The sequence below is a fragment of the Staurois parvus genome, unplaced genomic scaffold (genome assembly GCF_062004578.1).
Source record: "Staurois parvus isolate SC_StPar_1 unplaced genomic scaffold, SC_StPar_1.0 ptg000860l, whole genome shotgun sequence".
Taxonomy (NCBI): Eukaryota; Metazoa; Chordata; class Amphibia; order Anura; family Ranidae; genus Staurois; species Staurois parvus.
Window position 1 is genome coordinate 57,214 of NW_028318656.1, and position 20,100 is coordinate 77,313.

At 43.0% G+C, this 20,100-nt stretch overlaps 1 protein-coding gene and 1 long non-coding RNA gene across 3 annotated transcripts in view; both read left to right on the plus strand.

Annotated features, from left to right (window-relative positions):
• Window positions 1-203: 203 nt before the first annotated feature.
• The window catches only part of LOC149443264 (uncharacterized), a 93,072-nt gene continuing 73,175 nt past the window's right edge, over window positions 204-20,100 (plus strand). For both annotated transcript variants that reach the window (XR_016306674.1, XR_016306675.1), the window contains exons 1-2: window positions 204-313; window positions 5,832-5,985. This is a non-coding gene — a long non-coding RNA (uncharacterized LOC149443264). The remainder of the gene's footprint in view (window positions 314-5,831; window positions 5,986-20,100) is intronic.
• Window positions 10,888-12,095, plus strand: LOC149443265 (olfactory receptor 2D2-like). Its single transcript, XM_089655639.1, has one exon. It carries the CDS (start codon window positions 10,954-10,956, stop codon window positions 11,947-11,949), a length of 996 nt encoding a protein of 331 aa, XP_089511765.1. The 5' UTR covers window positions 10,888-10,953; the 3' UTR covers window positions 11,950-12,095.

Sequence of the window (20,100 nt, forward strand, 5' to 3'; positions counted from 1 at the left end):
AGTCTGTTTTCACTAAAGCATATTATTTTCTGCAAAACAACAGGTAAAGTTCAAGTCCTTTCTGCACATTTCATAACAACTGATAATTAAATCCCGAATGTGAAAAAATAGAAGTGGTCCACAAGACCAAATGAGACTTTTGGGAATTAAGCAATACTCAAGAGGAGACAGATGTTACAATAAAAACCTCTTTTAATTAATGTGTTTCTGCATTGCAGTTTGCTGTACGGGAAGACACACATATCAAGTTTTTATCAAACTGTGAAGACAAAAGGAGCAACTGAACTAAGCAATGTTCTAAAACTCCCTTAAGGTATTTGATTTAGAAAAAGAAAAAGGAAAACAGAACAGAAATTGTTTAGATGTTACTTTGTGCAGTGTTGCATAAGAAATAGAGATAAGAAGATAATTTGGTATTATTGTTATTATTATTATGACTATTATTATTGTTGTTATTATTATTATCTTATTTTTTTTTATTTTTTAGTAATGTAAGTAAACTATAAGTAAAGGAAACTTGTCAGTTACACAGTTATAGTTATGCCGGCCATACATGGGTTGAATTCTGAATGAATTTTCTTTAGAAAATCGGAAATCTTGTGTATTTTGTAATCAGATGGTGCCAACATCGATTTCGAAATTTGACCATTCAAGCCTTTAATTTCACCTACAGAAATACATTTTCCTGGCCAAGAATTTTCTTTTCTTTCCAGGTCACAGATCATGGTCATTTCTTTTTTGATTAAATTTCTTGCACAATTCTTCCATCGTTGATTAGAAATTTGTTCATTTTTCAAAACATTTCCAACATGTCGGATCACTCAACGGTCACTTGAATATCAGCTGTTGCTGTATCTCGCTAATGGGCAAAATTTGAACAAAAATTCTTAAAACAGATTTTCAAAAGAAAGTTCTTTTGGAATTCAACCCATGTATGGCCAGCTTTAGTCTGGTTGAAAAAAGACACAAATCCATCCAGTTCAAGCAATAATAAAAAGGTAAGTTTAAGGGTACTGTTTAAGGCTAAACTCTAGGCAGATGTAAAAGATAAAAATGAATGCAGCTCTGTAATTATGAATTCATCATTAAATTTGTTCTAAAATGTCAGTTGGGTAATTACCTGATTTTGGCCTGGTGTCAACCTCCAACAGTCCCTGAAGCAGCAGGGCCGGAATGTTAGAGGAAGAAGCAGCACAAGCAGCTAATCAGTTAATGTGCTGACCACAAGAATGATGATGGTGAATGCACAGTGACAGAGAGAGAGATTGTTACTGTGCTGCTTCTCCTTTCACTGTCCAGTCACAAGCTGGAGCTGGACCAGGATAACCTGGGCTGATAGGGAGTGTGTTAAATGATACTTGGCCATCACACTGAGGGTGCAGCAGAAACAATTCTGTGGCATAAATCTCTGGATTAAAGATAAATATTGCAGCTGTTTTTTCTTTTTTTCTTTTAATGGGCTATGCATTGTTTCCTTTTATTTCTGCCTGGAGTTTTGACTTAGTTTTTCATCAACTTCTCAAACACTGAAAGGTGGTGACAGTTTATGTTTCACCATAAAATACCATCATAATGTACTTCAAGTAATTATGCAAGTATACTGCACGTAGCTAAATTTTAATAATAGTATTGTAGACTGTACATACAGTATTTATATTTATGCTTACTATTATTATGTTTGTTTATTATTATATAACATAGTATTGTAATTATTATTATTGTTGTTGTCAATAATAACTACAACAACGATAATAATATTGATAATAATAATAATAATATCAGTATTATTATTACTATTATTAATAATAATAATATTGTTGTTACCATTATTATTATTTATTATTGTATTACATATTATTGTATATTGTATTATTTTTGTGATCTGTACATATTATTGTAGTCTGTACATATAGTGGTTGTACATGCCCCCATTTAATCTCTACAGTGTCTAAAACAATATGGTTGACAATAAGGTGGCCTACACAAGGCTTAGCAGTCGCAAGAATATTGAGTAACTCATTCATTCTGTTTTATGGGCCCAGCACGCTTCCGCTGCACATTCATTCTATTTTATGATAGACATAAGTCATTCTAGAGTTTTATTCTCCAAAAAGATATATATATAGGTATATATATATATATTTATTTAATCTTTTGTTGTATCTTAAGGGTGTATTTTAAAAAAAAAAACTTGCAGTGCTATATGTCCTGTGAAACTGTTCTGTATGAATAAGGGCACAAATCACTATTTTCCCTCCAGGTTGAATGTTTTTTATTCTTACATTATAGAGTGAATAAGGAAAATAGTGCTCTTGTTGACTACTTGAAGCTCAACCATTGTCAATTCCAATGCTTCAGGGATCAGGAATAATCACTGGTTAATAACTATAATAACTTGCATCCCTTCTCATGACCTTTAATGGTGACAATCTGCATAATGTAAGGTATTAATAGTCAACATTCTGTATTATACTAGCAGTAATAATAATAATAGTTCTACCAAGCTGGGAGTTCATTTACACACAAAAAACATTATAAAGCCTAAAATTGATGTAAAAGTAATCACTACGGATGAGATTCAGGATGAGATCAATGTTACATATTGTCTGAACTCCGCCTGCTCAACATTCAGCCGAAACTTCAAATGCACATAACCACGTAAGCTCTGGAAGATTTTACCCCCTTCATGACCAGGTCATTCAGCACTGCGCCATTTTAACTGGTAATCGCGGTCAATCAATACTGTATCCAAAATACATTTATATAATTATTTTTACACAAATAGAGCTTTTTGATGGAATTTGATCACTAATGTTTTGGGTTTTTTAACCACTTGCCCTCCAGTGGATTTACCGCCCTTTCTGACCTGGCCATTTTTTGCGTTATGGCGCTGCGTTATTTTAACTGACAATTGCAACGCTGCACCCAAATTAAATGTACGTCCTTTTTTCCCACGAATAGAGCTTTCTTTCAGTGGTATTTGAACGTCTGAGCGTCATAATTTTTTGCGCTATAAAAAAAGGCTGACAATTTTGGAAAAAAAAACAATATTTTTTACTTTTTGCTATAAACCACATAAAGACTGCCCACATTACATTTACTGCTGCAGGACGGCCCCTGTGTGAAAAATCTCATATATATATATGTGATTCTGCATTTCCGGGTAGGGAAGTGCACGAGGCGCACGCCCACCCTACCCGTGCCACCGTTCATGGCCCCAGGTGTCAATCCCCGGGTCCCGCCCGGTGATTACCGGCTATCGCCAAAAGGGAGGAGGACTGCATTGTTTACCAACAGCCCTCCCTGTCTGGGCACACTGATCGGGGTGGCTAAGCAGAGCAATCCCAATCAGTGTGCTTACAGTGAAGCACACCCCACCCCGCCCCCTAGTAAAACACTCCCTACACACTGTTAACCTTTTGATTGCCCCTTAATTGTTAATCCATTCCTGCCCACTGCCATTAGTACAGTGTCCGTGCTTTTTGTTAGCACTGATCATTGTATTATTGTCACTGGGGATGTCAGTGACACCAAGTCAGTTCCCCCCCAGTGTCAAAATGCCTGCTGCAGTTCCACAGTCCTGCCATAAGTCGCTGATCGCCGCCATTATCAGTATAAAAAAAATTCCAGTATCTATATATATAATTTACACGTATTGGGATTTTGTTTTAGCAAAGACATGTCACAGAATACATTTTGGCCTAAATTTATGATGAAATTTGATTTTTAAATTTTTTTACTGGACATGTTTAATAGCAAAAAGTCCAAAATATTGTTTTTTTTTCAAAATTGTCAGTCTTATTTTTTTCTATAGCACAAGAAATAGAAACCGCACAGGTAATCAAATACCACCAAAAAAAGCTCTATTTGTGGGGGAAAAAAGACGTAAATTTAATTTGGGTGCAGTGTTGCATGACCGCACAATTGTCAGTTAAAGTAGTGCAGCGCCATAACCGCTTCTGAAACCGCTTCCTGACTGCACTATAGCAGAAATACTGATACAGGGCGGCACCGGTGTGCAAAATCTTGTATAAATACGTGATTTGTGCTCCCGTGGTTTTCACGCCCCTCCCAGATAGTGTCAGATTGCCCAGTAATCACATTTAACCCCTTGATTTGCAGGAACACGCTCATACACAAAAAACCTCCATTGCTAGTATAGTGTCTGAATGGATCAATATCTTTGATCAGATCATCACTATACCAGCGTTCACATTACTGTAGTGTCCCCAAAAACACAGCGTTAGTGGGATCATTCCCAGCATCTGCCAGCACCTGCGTTTAGCCCCTACGCTTACCCCCCCTTCTCCCCCAGCAAGTGCAGTGTCAGTAGGTCACTGTCACTTGATACATTGCACACAAAAATGCAGTGTTGGCAGAATCAGGCCTGATCTCTGTTAGCACTTGCCCGTAAATTTTGATAACTTTCTTATGCAGCAGATTGCCAGTATTAGTGCCGCACTACCTTTTGGTGAACTGGCGAGTACCAGAGGCCTACTACATCCTGGTCTTTCACATAACAGCACTGCAGTATCACTTGGTGACGTGGTGTGGCCAAATGCAGTTCAAGCTGGTGCGGTGGCGAGCACAAGTATTGTCCTACAACTACCAAGAATTTGCACACAGGCCCATATAGCCCTTAGTATCTTTCCGGAAGTGCTTGCAAATCCAGATTGATAGCCTACAAATTCTGCAGCACCCGTACTTCCCCATTCACTGCCCAACCCGGAATTCAGGTGGAAACAGCAAATTCTGCAGCACCCATACTTCCCCCAAATTTAACTACTCTCCTTGATTTTTGGATTTATTTTTCACAGATCTGTATGCATTGATTGTGGATCAAAGAAAATTATATGCACAACAATTTATCGCCGCCAACCCAAATTCAAACCTTGCCAGACCATTCGCATGGAAACTCATTACGGTTTCCAAATTTAAATTTTGTTTGGGCCTAACCCTCAACATGGGCATTACTAAAAAAAATTAATTGTGCTTGTATTGGTCCGCAGACCCGATTTATGATATGTCTGTGTTCTCTGCTCCCATGGCAGTATAATGTGTTTTATGCATTTTATGCATTCTATTGACAATACACTTTGTCATCCTCGGGGTAACCCTGAATTTGACCGGCTCCACAAAACTCGTCCCCTCGTAAATCACCTTAACCAAAAATTTGCAAATGTCTATACTCCCCTGCAAAAAAATCTGCGTTGATGAGTCCCTCATTAATTTATCTGGCCACCTTGCATTCAAACAATTTCTCCCCAGCAAGCGTGCCAGATATGGGGTCAAGGTGTATAAGACCTGTGAGAGGGCAACAGGCTATGCTTATAAGTTTCAGATTTATGAGGGAAAAGATAGTCACGTGAAGCCCACCGGATTCCCAGACTTTATAGGGAGCAGTGGCAAGATAGTTTGGGACTTGTTGTCACCCTTTTTCCATATGGGGTACCACTTATACGTGGCCAATTTTTATTCAAGCATGCCACTATTTAGACATTTGTACAATCTTGTAATTGGTGCATGTGGCACCGTGCGACCTAATGTGTGCCAACCATTAAAAGTGGGTGAATGCAGGGTGGTATATTCTAATGGTAACTGACACTTTGTGGGATGAACTGTCACTGACATCTCCAGTGACACTAATACAGTGATCAGTTACAACAATATACACTGTCACTGTACTGACACTGGCTGGGAAGGGGTTAAAATTTAGTGGCAATCAAAGAGTTAACTTCGGGTCTAACAATGTTTACTGTGTGTGCTGTGTGCTGTGTGCTGTGTGCTGTGTGCTGTTTTTACTAAGCAATGTGCGGGTTTTTACTTTGCAGGGAGAAACAAAATAGCACATCTACTGAAAGAAAGATCCATGTGGTATCATTGTGTGAATCAAATCTAGATATCACTTGTGAAGGAACGTCTGTCACCCCGATTGGGTGATTCTGTCAGAGAACCGCTTCTTCTCCACTGGGACACAGGATCAAGGTATTATAGCCAGGCATTGCACCCAATACTAGAAGAGAGTAGCTTTAGATGCCAAACGGGAACTCTTTATTGAACAGAAAACACAGGTTTTTATACACTCCAGAAATAGGGGCAGTGCCCACAGGAACAATAAACACAAATACTACACATTGAGATAAACATCCCACACTGATTAGATAAGGAGGCGAAGCTGACATCGGTCTAATCCTATCATGTAGGCACCTCCAGAAAGACTTGCCAACAAACTCAATTAACTCCATTAATAATGGGAATGCACACCTAGGAGGCACACAATGGGAGAAGAGAGGAAACACATAAAATCTTAATAAACAGACCAGAACAAGAGTCCTCAGCATGATGCTTTGAGCTGATTATATCAACATCTTCTTAGAGTCTCTGAGTAGACTCCTAGAGGAAGGAGGTGGGGGCTGAAGCAATCAATGCTGGTTTGGGCACAGAGGTCCCAAATCTGTATCCTGGTTCTCCAGTTCTCAGAGTCTGTGTGTTTTGGGGAGACATAGACCTAATCCAAAGTAAACTACTCCAATGGTCTCCCCAGGCACACACCAAAGAATACAGCCCCCTCAGATGTCAGGGCCATGGTAAGTAGTCAAAAGGGTCTGTCACATCACCTAACAAAAATAAGAATAAAAAAAACTAGAACACAGAAAGAACATAGAGCTGTTATCACTCCACAGTGCAATCACCACACTTAAAGTGGTTGTAAAGGCCACTAAACTTCCTTCATATTAGCCTATGTGTGAATGCACACATAACGTTTTAGAGGTGTTTAATGGCAGGAAAGTTAAACAAATTGAGAAAAATCCACTTCCGGGACATCCAGGAGCAGAAGTGTTTTGGCAGAAAAATATGCTTGACGTGCATTGAGCTTAGTGTTTGGGTGTTAATTCGTTTCAATGGCCAGAATAAATTACAAGGTGGTATCAAAACTTTTCTAGACTAGTTTTGTAACACGCCAACAGATGTCAGCACAAGGCTGCACACACAGTTACAGGGAGCACCTACAGTTCCATCATAGGTCAGTATGCCAAAAAAGACATTGTCCTGTGTACATCGGGAGTTGTGAAAATCGCATTTAAATCACATAAATTGTCTATAAATAGCTGAATAGCACGTAGTCAGAATAGCACCAGTTACACAGCTCCCGATGTACACAGGACAATGTCCTTTGGCACACTGACTTATAAAGGTTAATGTTTGCTCTATAGGAGCAGCACATGATTGCTACCAGTCAGCAGCAAAAGGACTGCACTCCTCCCCCTCATTCCCACTCCTCCCTTTGCATCTTGTCACCGACTACAGAAAGTTCTTATTCTTGCAGCCACAAGCAACATGGATGGATATCTTACATCAGTGTTTCTCAACCTTTTTTCAGTTAAGGCACCCTTTAAAATTAAGGACAGTCTGAAGGCACCCCATTCTAAAATGGGGTGGCTCCAGACAGAGGCGTCCCTAGGGTTGGTGTCACCCGGTGCAGTAACACATGGTGTCACCCCTCCAGAGAGGAAGGAGAGGTTCTGGTGTAGTGGTAAAATGAGTATCCCGGACCCGTGAGGGTATGTATCCCCTGAAACAACTGCGCATGTGCCGGTTTCAGACTGAAGAAGCACAGAGTTGCCACAGTTAACCACTTACAGACTGCAAACCACTGAAGCTGATCCCGCTGATCGCTATGGGTTGCAAGGTCAGTTAACCCCGTATAGATTGAAACTATACGGGGTTAACTGATCTTGCAACTCATGGTGATCCGCGGGATAAGTTTCAGCGGTTTGCAGTCTGTAAGGGGTTAACTGTGGCAGTTCTGTGCTAAAGTCGGAGATTGGTGATCAGCTTCTCCACCCTGAAACCGACACATGCGCAGTTGCTTCAGGGGATACATATCTTCACGGGTCCGGGATACTCATTTTACCACTACACCGGGGGCAGCTGTCACTGTTACAGGAATCCGGGATCTCCCCAATAACTGGCCAGGACCTTCACAGAACCTAGAAGCTCTGCTGGCATCCTGCACCCCTTGTGATGGTGTCACCCGGTGCGGTCTGCACCCCCCGCACCCCCCTAGGGACGCCACTGCCATGGGGACAGCAGTGGGGTCAATGCACCCACAGAATTGTCGTCCAGAAAGCATGGGAAAAGACATTATATTTCCTTTACAACTTACTGGGTAAAATTTCTCACTGCTAGGAGGGATGCAGGATGCAGCACGACCCACATCCTGAAACCTGGTGATGTGACAGATCAGCAGCTTCTATCCCCCACTTCTCGATGGCCTTTTCTGGTGAATCATCGCCAAATGACCACTACCCCCTAAGTGACCAAGCGGTTATGTATTTGCTAGGAAACCTTTATGCTCTCTCACTATGACAATACATCCAAGCAAAAAATGAGTACCTACTGCCCAGCAAATTGAATTTTCTGTCTTCAGTCTTAGAAAAAAAGACACTTTTCCAGATGACATCTGCTTTAACTCTCCCTTAGAAAATCCATCCTAGCAAAAAAGGGAGTACACTCTGTCCAGCAAGTCTGTCATTTTTTTTAACCTCCATATAAAATATGCCTCTATCTCTTTTTGAAAGAGCAACTTATCATAAATGAATAAATGTTGTGTTGCAAATCTACATAGCTTTTCTGTCTTCAGTCTCAGAAAAAAAGACACAGTAATTTTTTTAAATTTCCACATTAAGTCTGCTTGATCTCTCCCTCTGAAATTGCACCCTAGCAAAAAGGAGTATATACTGTCCAAAAAAATGTCAAATTTTCCTATCTACTGTCTCAGAAAAAAAGACACTGTTTTTTTTTCTTTCAAATTAAATATCTCTGCTCTCTTTCTTTAAAGTAATGGTCCTATCAAAAAGCCTGTGCTGCAAATGTGCATTTTTTCTGCCTTTAGTCTCAGAATAAGACATATTCTTCTGATATATTGTAGCTGTCTATGAACACAATTAAAGCTGTGCTGAAAATCTGTTCAGGGAGGAAGCTGGATCACCTAGAGGAAAGCCATGCAGGCACAGGGAGAATATGCAAACTCCAGGAAGATGGTGCCATGGTTGGAATTAGAACCAATGACCCCACTACTGCCAGGTGGAAGTGCTAACCATTTCCCCCCGCTTCACATATATGCGGCCGTGCGGGTCACTTTTTGCATGGGAACGAGAGCCCATTCATTTGAATGGACTGCCATGCCCATGACATGCAGGGAATAAGTCCCTGCACTTCTTTGGAAAACGTAGCCCGCATGGAAACTTCGGTTCCCAGTATGGTTGCGTTTTCCAGTGCGGGTGGCGCGCCATTAGAACTAATGGCACCTGCCCTCAGGTACGCATTTCTCTGTACGGGTGGTGCGGCTGTACAGATTTTCGTGCGGATCCACAGCGGCACCACCCACACAGATGTGAACCTAGGGTTAGCCACTGTGCTGCCCCTCCTTCTCAATGTACAATGTATGGTGTACAACATTTAATTTGTATTACATTTTGTACACCATACAGTGCGGTACTGAAAAGAATATCACGCCTTATGTTATGAAAGTATTTTTTCCACAGTTTTGTAGTTGGCAAGAAGTTGATGGCTTTAGCTCTTTTTTACAAGTATTTACCCATTGATAGATTTTAGATCTATTGTCTCTGATCCTTCCACCACTCAATTCTGGCCTATTAATGCCGCACAAAAAATCTGTTGTCTTGGCAAAAAATACCTAATAAAGAATTTATTTATTGAAAACCAATCATATTGCATTGCTGCCACTGTAAGTAAGCCAATGAATAATTTAAAAGTAAACAAAATGATTGAACATGCAATTCATGTGTTGCCAGCATAGGGTGTCACTGACAGGGCTACCTTTAGAAACCATGGGGCCCCATACAGCCAACCTGAAAGGTCCCCTCTCCCCCCCACCCCCCCAAAAAAAAAACAAAGTTTACTGTGCTTCAGTTATGAATGAACACAGTGAGTGATTGGTACTGATCACTCACTGAGTTCATTTAGGTAAGGAAGGGGCTGGTAAATGTGACATATTTAATGGTCCCTCCCCCCACTTTCCATCCTGAGGGATCCTGTTGTGTGCTTGCTGCTGCCAATGGGAAGGAGAGGAGGGAAGTCAGCAGCACTGCAGGGGTTGTGGCACACAGGGGGACCTGCGCAGCAGGGGGAAATGTATGGTGCAAAGGGAAGGTGATGGGGGGGCAATAACTGGAATCGATCCCCTGTATTGCTCTCTCTGCAGCCACTGAAAATCAGCAGGAGGGAGAGGAGAAGAAGCCAGCTTTCAGCTGCTGCAGAGAGAGCCATACAGGGGATCAGTTCCAGTAATTGTACCCCCCCCCCCTGCAGTGCCTGGGACCCCCTGCTGTTCCTGGTCCCCGTGGGGAGGATTTATTGAGTGTCCTATAAACCCCCTACAGCAACATCAGAGCCAGTCTAACATTGTGAACATGCTTGAAGGAGGGGGGTGAAGGAATGACCACATCTGTATGCTACATTCCCTTCATTGTCCAATAAGCTGGCTGGGGGGGAGGGGGGGCAAAGCTGCCTAAGCACGTAAAAGTTTAAGATATAAATTAGACATTTATCCAGATGAGTGAGTACTATTATCATGATTCCAGGTAAAGAAGGCCATTCAATTATGCAGGATTTTGCAGCAGTAAAGCTATGATAAGATGGATATTTACAGCAAATAGCTGAGAGATCCTGAGATTAGGATATCTACTCAGACTTATTCTTTATATTGGATTGCTACCAGGGAGGTCTAAATATTTAAGAAAATAGTCTACATGGAATGAAAGGTTAATCCTGCTTTATTCTGACAAGCTTCATATTGTTGGATTTCATATGTATCTGTTTTATCTATTAAATAGGTTTATAATTTCTTTAATTGTATATGCTTCAAATCCCTGACAAAGGAACATTTTCAATATATTCAATATCAGTTTTATCAAATTTTTTGCTTCCATGTTCTTTACTTTAAATGTGATGATCTTATATAAGCCAAAAATATTCCTTGATCACAGTTTTGAAAATTTTAAGATGCTCACTGGAAACCAAAGCACTGTCTCAGAATTTATTCTTCTTGGATTGTCTGTGGATCCTTTTGTACAAACTATGCTGTTTTTCATTTTCCTGGCAATCTACATGACCACACTGTGCGTGAATGTACTTCTGATAGTCGCTGTGAGGACCGACAAACGTTTGCACACCTCAATGTACACCTTCTTATCTAGTTTGGCTTTCTTAGAGATCTTCTACACTTCCACTGTTGTACCCAAGATGCTGTCTAACTTTCTTTCTCTAAAAAAGACTATTTCATTTGCTGGCTGTGTTACACAGTTTTTCTTTTTTCTGTTTTTGGGAGAAACAGAATGCATCCTTCTGGCCCTGATGGCCTATGACCGTTATGTTGCCATCTGCAACCCTCTACACTACAATATGATCATGAACACAATGGTTTGTATGCGGATGATCAGCATGGCATGGTTGTCTGGCTGCATAAGTTCAACTATTGATACATTTTTTATACTTAGCTTAACATATTGTGGCCCCAACACCATCAACCATTTTTTCTGTGAAGCTCCTTTACTGATGGAGCTTTCTTGCAGTGATGTCTCATCAGTCAACATCTTAAAATTGGTTGGCTCGACCATCTTGCTTTTTGTCCCGCTTTCACTAATTATCATCTCTTACCTTCGAATCATAATCACTATCACAACAATTCACTTGGGAAAGAACAAAGCATTTTCAACATGTGTTTCCCATCTTATGGTGGTGGTCATTTACTATGGGACATCCATATTCATGTACATTACACCTGAGAATTCAGTCCCAAAGAATGTAAACAAAATGGTGGCAGTAGTTTACACAATGATAACTCCCATGCTAAACCCTTTAATCTATAGCCTAAGAAATAAAGATGTTCATAGAGCCATGAGAAAGCTGGTAGGAGCTAAATAAGGTGTTATAACCCAAGGAGAGAAGATCAATTTGATTGAGAGACATGGAATTTGCAGATATCAGTTTGTTTGTTTGTTTGTCAGTTTGTCTTCATAAAATTTAAATTTGTCAAAAAATCCCAGAAAACATGGATTGAACTCCTAAGCATTTTATGCATGTAAACCAGTGACCCAAAAATATGAAATATGATGTTTTTCTATTTATAACCAAATACATTGCTGAACACCATAGAATTGGTTCTTACTGTGCAAAACCGTAAGTCATTGAGACTTTCTCTTTTACTTCTTTGTGGACTGATGGGAGATCACTTGGGCACCACATCCCCAATTAACAGATTATCAATGTATCTCTAGCCCCTCGAGAGCTGCTATGGTTGCTACGTGTGACAGTATAGAGATTAGCATTTCCCACTGATATTAGCAGGATCTGAAGCAGGACAGTCACTAATCTCAGCCACTGTTGGACAACTGGATGACTCTTGTAGTCCACATGATTACAGCAGTCCAGCGTGGTTGCTACAGACAACTGCCAAGCAGGTTGCCACAAGGAAATCCCAGATGAGAAACTCTACATGTAACGCTTCCCCCTTGAGAGCTGCTGACGTTGAGTTCCCCTATTTGTTCTACAGCCAGGCAACACACATTTTTCCAACTTCCATTCAGAGTTAGTAGTAACCAGAGTGGATTTGATTTAAATCAAACTGATTTAAATCATGATTTAAATCACTAGTCAGTAAGGCTTGATTTAAATCCTAGTTTTCTACATAAAGACTAATTCTTGCTGGTATAACTTTAATATGCAAGAAGATGAAGATTTTTAGAATAACAACTTTTCATATTAGTTTTTTTATCCCCAGTTTAATAGGTTAATCATTCATATTTGGACAACTTTTATGTTGTACTTAGGAAGGAGAAAAATAATCATTACCTTAATAATAACAATTTAAATAGATTTATTCAACTGAAACAATAACATTCCAGCATATGTGATTTGCTTAAACAAACATCCATGTTTGGTAACTAATTTGGCTAAACAAAATCTATATATTTGAAGAAACATAGACTGTCAGCCCCTTCCTCCTCACACTTAGTTTCACTTTCTTCTTGTGCAGATCTATTCCACTCCAAACAATCAGAAAAATATTGTTTCTATTCTATTCACTGAACTTCTTGAAACTTAACACTGAAGGGGTTGATTCTGTATTCATAGGTTTGTAGAAGTTAGGATGAAGGTCTTTTTCTTAACTCTGTTCATGTTATAACTAGAGATGAGCGAATCGAAGTATCCGAAGTGGAATTCGAGTCGAATATCGGAAAAATTTCGATTCGTGCCGAATCCGAAAAACAGCCTAATTCGGACGCGCGAATCGAAATTTTTCCGAAAATGGCGGCTGACATGTGCGGCGACGGAGCGGGGATGTCGGGGAAGGCGCGCAGACAAGGCGCGCTGCCCCATAATGCATTCCTCAACGACATGTGATCGCATCAGCCAATCAGCAGCCAGCCAGCCAGCACTGTGTAATGGTCGAGGTATATATAGCGGCCATTTTGGAAATCTTCATTTGCCTGCAGTCATTGAACAGAGGCAGACCGCTCTGTACTAGGGACAGGGACAGAGTTAGGGCCACAGAAACGAGAATTGGGGACAGAGAGAAGTTACTTAGGGACAGAGAACCATTACTCAGGGACACAGACTTGTTAATGAGGGCCACAGAATCGTTATTTAGGGACAAAGAAACGCTAGTTAGGGCCACAGAATTCATACTCAGGGACAGACAGAATTGTTACTCAGTGCCAGAGAATTGTTACTTAGGGCCACAGAAACGTTATTAGGGCCACAGAATTTTTACTCAGGGACAGACAGAATTGTTACTGAGTGCCAGAGAATTGTTACTCAGGGACAGACAGAATTGTTACTGAGTGCCAGAGAATTCTTAGGGCCACAGAATTCATTCTCAGGGACAGACAGAATTGTTACTCAGGGACAGACAGAATTGTTACTGAGTGCCAGAGAATTGTTACTCAGGGACAGACAGAATTGTTACTGAGTGCCAGAGAATTGTTACTCAGGGACAGACAGAATTGTTACTGAGTGCCAGAGAATTGTTACTCAGGGACAGACAGAATTGTTACTGAGTGCCAGAGAATTGTTACTCAGGGACAGACAGAATTGTTACTGAGTGCCAGAGAATTGTTACTCAGGGACAGACAGAATTGTTACTGAGTGCCAGAGAATTGTTACTCAGGGACAGACAGAATTGTTACTGAGTGCCAGAGAATTGTTACTCAGGGACAGACAGAATTGTTACTGAGTGCCAGAGAATTGTTACTCGCACAGACACAAAATTGTTACTTGCACAGACACAGAATTGTTACTCGCACAGACACAGAATTGTTACTCAGGGCCACAGAATTCATACTCAGGGATAGACAGAATTGTTACTGAGTGCCAGAGAATTGTTACTCAGGGACAGACAGAATTGTTACTGAGTGCCAGAGAATTGTTACTCAGGGACAGACAGAATTGTTACTGAGTGCCAGAGAATTGTTACTCGCACAGACACAAAATTGTTACTTGCACAGACACAGAATTGTTACTCGCACAGACACAGAATTGTTACTCAGGGCCACAGAATTCATACTCAGGGACAGACAGAATTGTTACTGAGTGCCAGAGAATTGTTACTCAGGGACAGACAGAATTGTTACTGAGTGCCAGAGAATTGTTACTCAGGGACAGACAGAATTGTTACTGAGTGCCAGAGAATTGTTACTCAGGGACAGACAGAATTGTTACTGAGTGCCAGAGAATTGTTACTCAGGGACAGACAGAATTGTTACTGAGTGCCAGAGAATTGTTACTCGCACAGACACAAAATTGTTACTTGCACAGACACAGAATTGTTACTCGCACAGACACAGAATTGTTACTCAGGGCCACAGAATTCATACTCAGGGACAGACAGAATTGTTACTGAGTGCCAGAGAATTGTTACTCAGGGACAGACAGAATTGTTACTGAGTGCCAGAGAATTGTTACTCAGGGACAGACAGAATTGTTACTGAGTGCCAGAGAATTGTTACTCAGGGACAGACAGAATTGTTACTGAGTGCCAGAGAATTGTTACTCAGGGACAGACAGAATTGTTACTGAGTGCCAGAGAATTGTTACTCGCACAGACACAAAATTGTTACTTGCACAGACACAGAATTGTTACTCGCACAGACACAGAATTGTTACTCAGGGCCACAGAATTCATACTCAGGGATAGACAGAATTGTTACTGAGTGCCAGAGAATTGTTACTCAGGGACAGACAGAATTGTTACTGAGTGCCAGAGAATTGTTACTCAGGGACAGACAGAATTGTTACTGAGTGCCAGAGAATTGTTACTCGCACAGACACAAAATTGTTACTTGCACAGACACAGAATTGTTACTCGCACAGACACAGAATTGTTACTCAGGGCCACAGAATTCATACTCAGGGATAGACAGAATTGTTACTGAGTGCCAGAGAATTGTTACTCAGGGACAGACAGAATTGTTACTGAGTGCCAGAGAATTGTTACTCAGGGACAGACAGAATTGTTACTGAGTGCCAGAGAATTGTTACTCGCACAGACACAAAATTGTTACTTGCACAGACACAGAATTGTTACTCGCACAGACACAGAATTGTTACTCAGGGCCACAGAATTCATACTCAGGGACAGACAGAATTGTTACTGAGTGCCAGAGAATTGTTACTCAGGGACAGACAGAATTGTTACTGAGTGCCAGAGAATTGTTACTCAGGGACAGACAGAATTGTTACTGAGTGCCAGAGATTTGTTACTCGCACAGACACAAAATTGTTACTTGCACAGACACAGAATTGTTACTCGCACAGACACAGAATTGTTACTCAGGGCCACAGAATTCATACTCAGGGACAGACAGAATTGTTACTGAGTGCCAGAGAATTGTTACTCAGGGACAGACAGAATTGTTACTGAGTGCCAGAGAATTGTTACTCAGGGACAGACAGAATTGTTACTGAGTGCCAGAGAATTGTTACTCAGGGACAGACAGAATTGTTACTGAGTGCCAGAGAATTGTTACTCAGGGACAGACAGAATTGTTACTGAGTGCCAGAGAATTGTTACTCGCACAGACACAAAATTGTTACTTGCACAGACACAGAATTGTTACTCGCACAGACACAGAATTGTTACTCAGGGCCACAGAATTCATACTCAGGGATAGACAGAATTGTTACTGAGTGCCAGAGAATTGTTACTCAGGGACAGACAGAATTGTTACTGAGTGCCAGAGAATTGTTACTCAGGGACAGACAGAATTGTTACTGAGTGCCAGAGAATTGTTACTCGCACAGACACAAAATTGTTACTTGCACAGACACAGAATTGTTACTCGCACAGACACAGAATTGTTACTCAGGGCCACAGAATTCATACTCAGGGATAGACAGAATTGTTACTGAGTGCCAGAGAATTGTTACTCAGGGACAGACAGAATTGTTACTGAGTGCCAGAGAATTGTTACTCAGGGACAGACAGAATTGTTACTGAGTGCCAATGAATTGTTACTCGCACAGACACAAAATTGTTACTTGCACAGACACAGAATTGTTACTCGCACAGACACAGAATTGTTACTCAGGGCCACAGAATTCATACTCAGGGACAGACAGAATTGTTACTGAGTGCCAGAGAATTGTTACTCAGGGACAGACAGAATTGTTACTGAGTGCCAGAGAATTGTTACTCAGGGACAGACAGAATTGTTACTGAGTGCCAGAGAATTGTTACTCGCACAGACACAAAATTGTTACTTGCACAGACACAGAATTGTTACTCGCACAGACACAGAATTGTTACTCAGGGCCACAGAATTCATACTCAGGGATAGACAGAATTGTTACTGAGTGCCAGAGAATTGTTACTCAGGGACAGACAGAATTGTTACTGAGTGCCAGAGAATTGTTACTCAGGGACAGACAGAATTGTTACTGAGTGCCAGAGAATTGTTACTCGCACAGACACAAAATTGTTACTTGCACAGACACAGAATTGTTACTCGCACAGACACAGAATTGTTACTCAGGGCCACAGAATTCATACTCAGGGACAGACAGAATTGTTACTGAGTGCCAGAGAATTGTTACTCAGGGACAGACAGAATTGTTACTGAGTGCCAGAGAATTGTTACTCGCACAGACACAAAATTGTTACTTGCACAGACACAGAATTGTTACTCGCACAGACACAGAATTGTTACTCGCACAGACACATAATTGTTACTCAGGGCCACAGAATTCATACTCAGGGACAGACAGAATTGTTACTGAGTGCCAGAGAATTGTTACTCAGGGACACCTAATCGTTGAATTAAATAGTATGTCAGACAACATGCAGAGGAGTGGCAGAGGAGGCAATGTTTTAGGAGCGAGCAGACGTGGCAGCAGAGGAAGGGGTCGAGGCAGCAGTATTCGCAGCCAGAGGCCAGTGCTCCCGGTGTCATCCAGCGGTCGTGTCTCCACCGACAACCCTGCCGTCATTGATTGGTTGGCTCGGTCGTCTTCCTCTTCCCAGGTCACCTCTGACACCTACAGCCAACGGTCGGTGGGTACGTCAGACACAACCGTTAGTTGGCATGGCCCGGGACCAAGCCCACTGAAATCACGTGTCCTCTACCTGCCCCTGTCCTTTGCTGTTCCCTCACCAAGCGAAGTATCGCATGCTGTGGGCTCAGCCCCACTGTACAGTGAGGAAGAGCTAACAGAGGGCGGTCAGGAACGGGGGGAGACATCGGCCTTTTCAGCAGCCAAGCGAACAAGTACTGGCGAGGAGAGTGGCTCGGTAGCCGGTCTAGAGACAGGTCTGTCTCCTGACCCAGACGCAGCCGAGGGGGCTAGTAGTGAGGCGGAGACCCTACTTGATGATGAGGAGGTTGATCGCACTTGGCAGCCTCGTCGTCATCAGGCAATTTCTTCCGCATCATCAGGAGAAGAGGGTGGCAGCTTGGCAGCGAGCAAAACAGTCGGTGGGTTGCCCAGGAGACAGCAGCAGGGTCGCATCAGTGTCAGTGGAGCCAAACGTCCACGGAGTAGAGCACCAGCTCCACTGCAGCCTACCACCACGGCCAGTAGTGGTGCCGTTGCGCACGGAGGAAGTAGCAGTCAGCCAGTGAAGAGTAGCGGGGGCAAAGTTTCCTACTCGGTGGTGTGGCAATTTTTCCTCAAGCCGCCCGAGGAAGTAAACGTAGCCGTATGTCGACTATGTGGCCAGAAATGCAAGCGTGGCCAGGGGGCCCATGTTGGGACTACAGCGTTGCGTCAGCATATGCAGCGTCACCATTCGGTGGCCTGGGAAAACCGTGATAAACATACGGCGGTTCTGCCTGCCCCAGCCCCCGCTCCATCACCCGCTCCGTTACTTGCTCCGTCACCCGACGTCGTCAATCGCCCTCTATCAGCCAGTCAAGGCTCCAACACCTCTGCTGAGGGGAGTTGTCGCTCATTGGCATCTTCCGCTCGTTCAGATGCTCCTTCTCCTGCTACTCCTCTTCTCGGATTCCGTCAACAGTCTTTCTTGGAATCCGTATCCAAGAGACAACAGTTTGCGAGCACGCACCCGACGGTGCAAAAGCTGAACGTCCTCCTGTCCAAGTTGCTGGTGCTGCAGTCCCTCCCTTTCCAACTGGTGGACTCAGCACCTTTCCGAGAAATGATGGCTTGTGCCGCGCCGCGGTGGAGAGTGCCAAGCCGTCATTTCTTTGCCCAAAAGGCAGTGCCAGCCCTGCATTCACATGTAGAAGAGATGGTGGGCCAGTCTTTGAGCATGTCGGTCTCTGCCAAAGTGCACGGCAGCGCCGACGTGTGGAGCTGTAACTACGGTCAGGGACAGTACATGTCATTTACGGCCCACTGGGTGAACGTGGTGCCGGCACAGCCGCACCAGCAACTTGGACAGGTCACGACGCTTTTGCCTCCACGTTTGCACGTCCTTGGTCCAGCAAGCATGTCCGCCTCTACCACCTCTTTTTCCGCCGTGTCCTCAGCCGCCACCCCCGTGCCAAGTCCCATTACCCGACCGGCATATCACATGTGCAGGGCGCAACGGTGTCACGCTGTGCTGCACCTGGTATGCCTTGGCGAACGTAGTCACACAGGGGAGGAACTGCTGAGTGTAATGAACAGAGAAATCGACAGATGGCTGTCTCCGCGCAAACTAAAAATCGGAACCATGTTGACTGACAACGGAAAGAACATGGTGTCTGCTCTGCGTCAAGGAAGGTTGTGCCATGCGCCATGCATGGCTCACGTGTTCAATCTGGTTGTCAAGCGGTTCCTAAAATCCACCATCCCACTGCAAGACATCCTTAAAATGTCACGTAAACTGTGCATGCATTTCAGCCATTCCTACACCGCAAAGAACACCCTCATTGAGCTGCAGCGGCAGAACGGAATTCCACAGCATCGCCTGATCTGCGACGTTGCAACAAGGTGGAATTCAACCCTACACATGTTAGACCGCCTTTACGAGCAGCGAAAGGCCATCACCGATTTCCTGATGTTACAAGCGGATAAAGGTACTCCCCTGTGTAACTTAGATGTCAGCCATTGGCAGCTCATGCGTGACACCTGCCGCTTGCTCAGGCCCTTTGAGGAGGCCACGCTATTCGTGAGTCGGCAGGACTATGGGATGAACGACGTCATTCCTCTGTTGCACGTCCTGGAACAAATGCTGTTAACAATGGCTGGTCAGGGTGCGGTAGACGTGGCGCACAGATCTCAACGCCACATGACCCCTGTGGGGGCAGGACAGGAAGAAGAGGAGGAGGTAGAGGAGGACATTTGTGCTCAGGAATTATTGAGTGAAATGGGTGGTTTTTCCACTCAGCGGACAGGAGTGGAGGAGCAGGAGCATCTGGTAGAGGAGGAGGAGGAGGAGACAGAGGACCCAGACGCACCGTGGCAGTATGCTGTGGAGATGGAGGCAGGGAGTCCCTCGCATTCCTTGGCACAAATGGCCCATAGCATGCTCGGTTGCTTGCGTAGCGACAGCCGAATAATAACCATCAGACAGAGGGATGACTTTTGGCTGTCCACCTTGTTGGACCCTCGCTACCGGTCCAAAATGGTGGC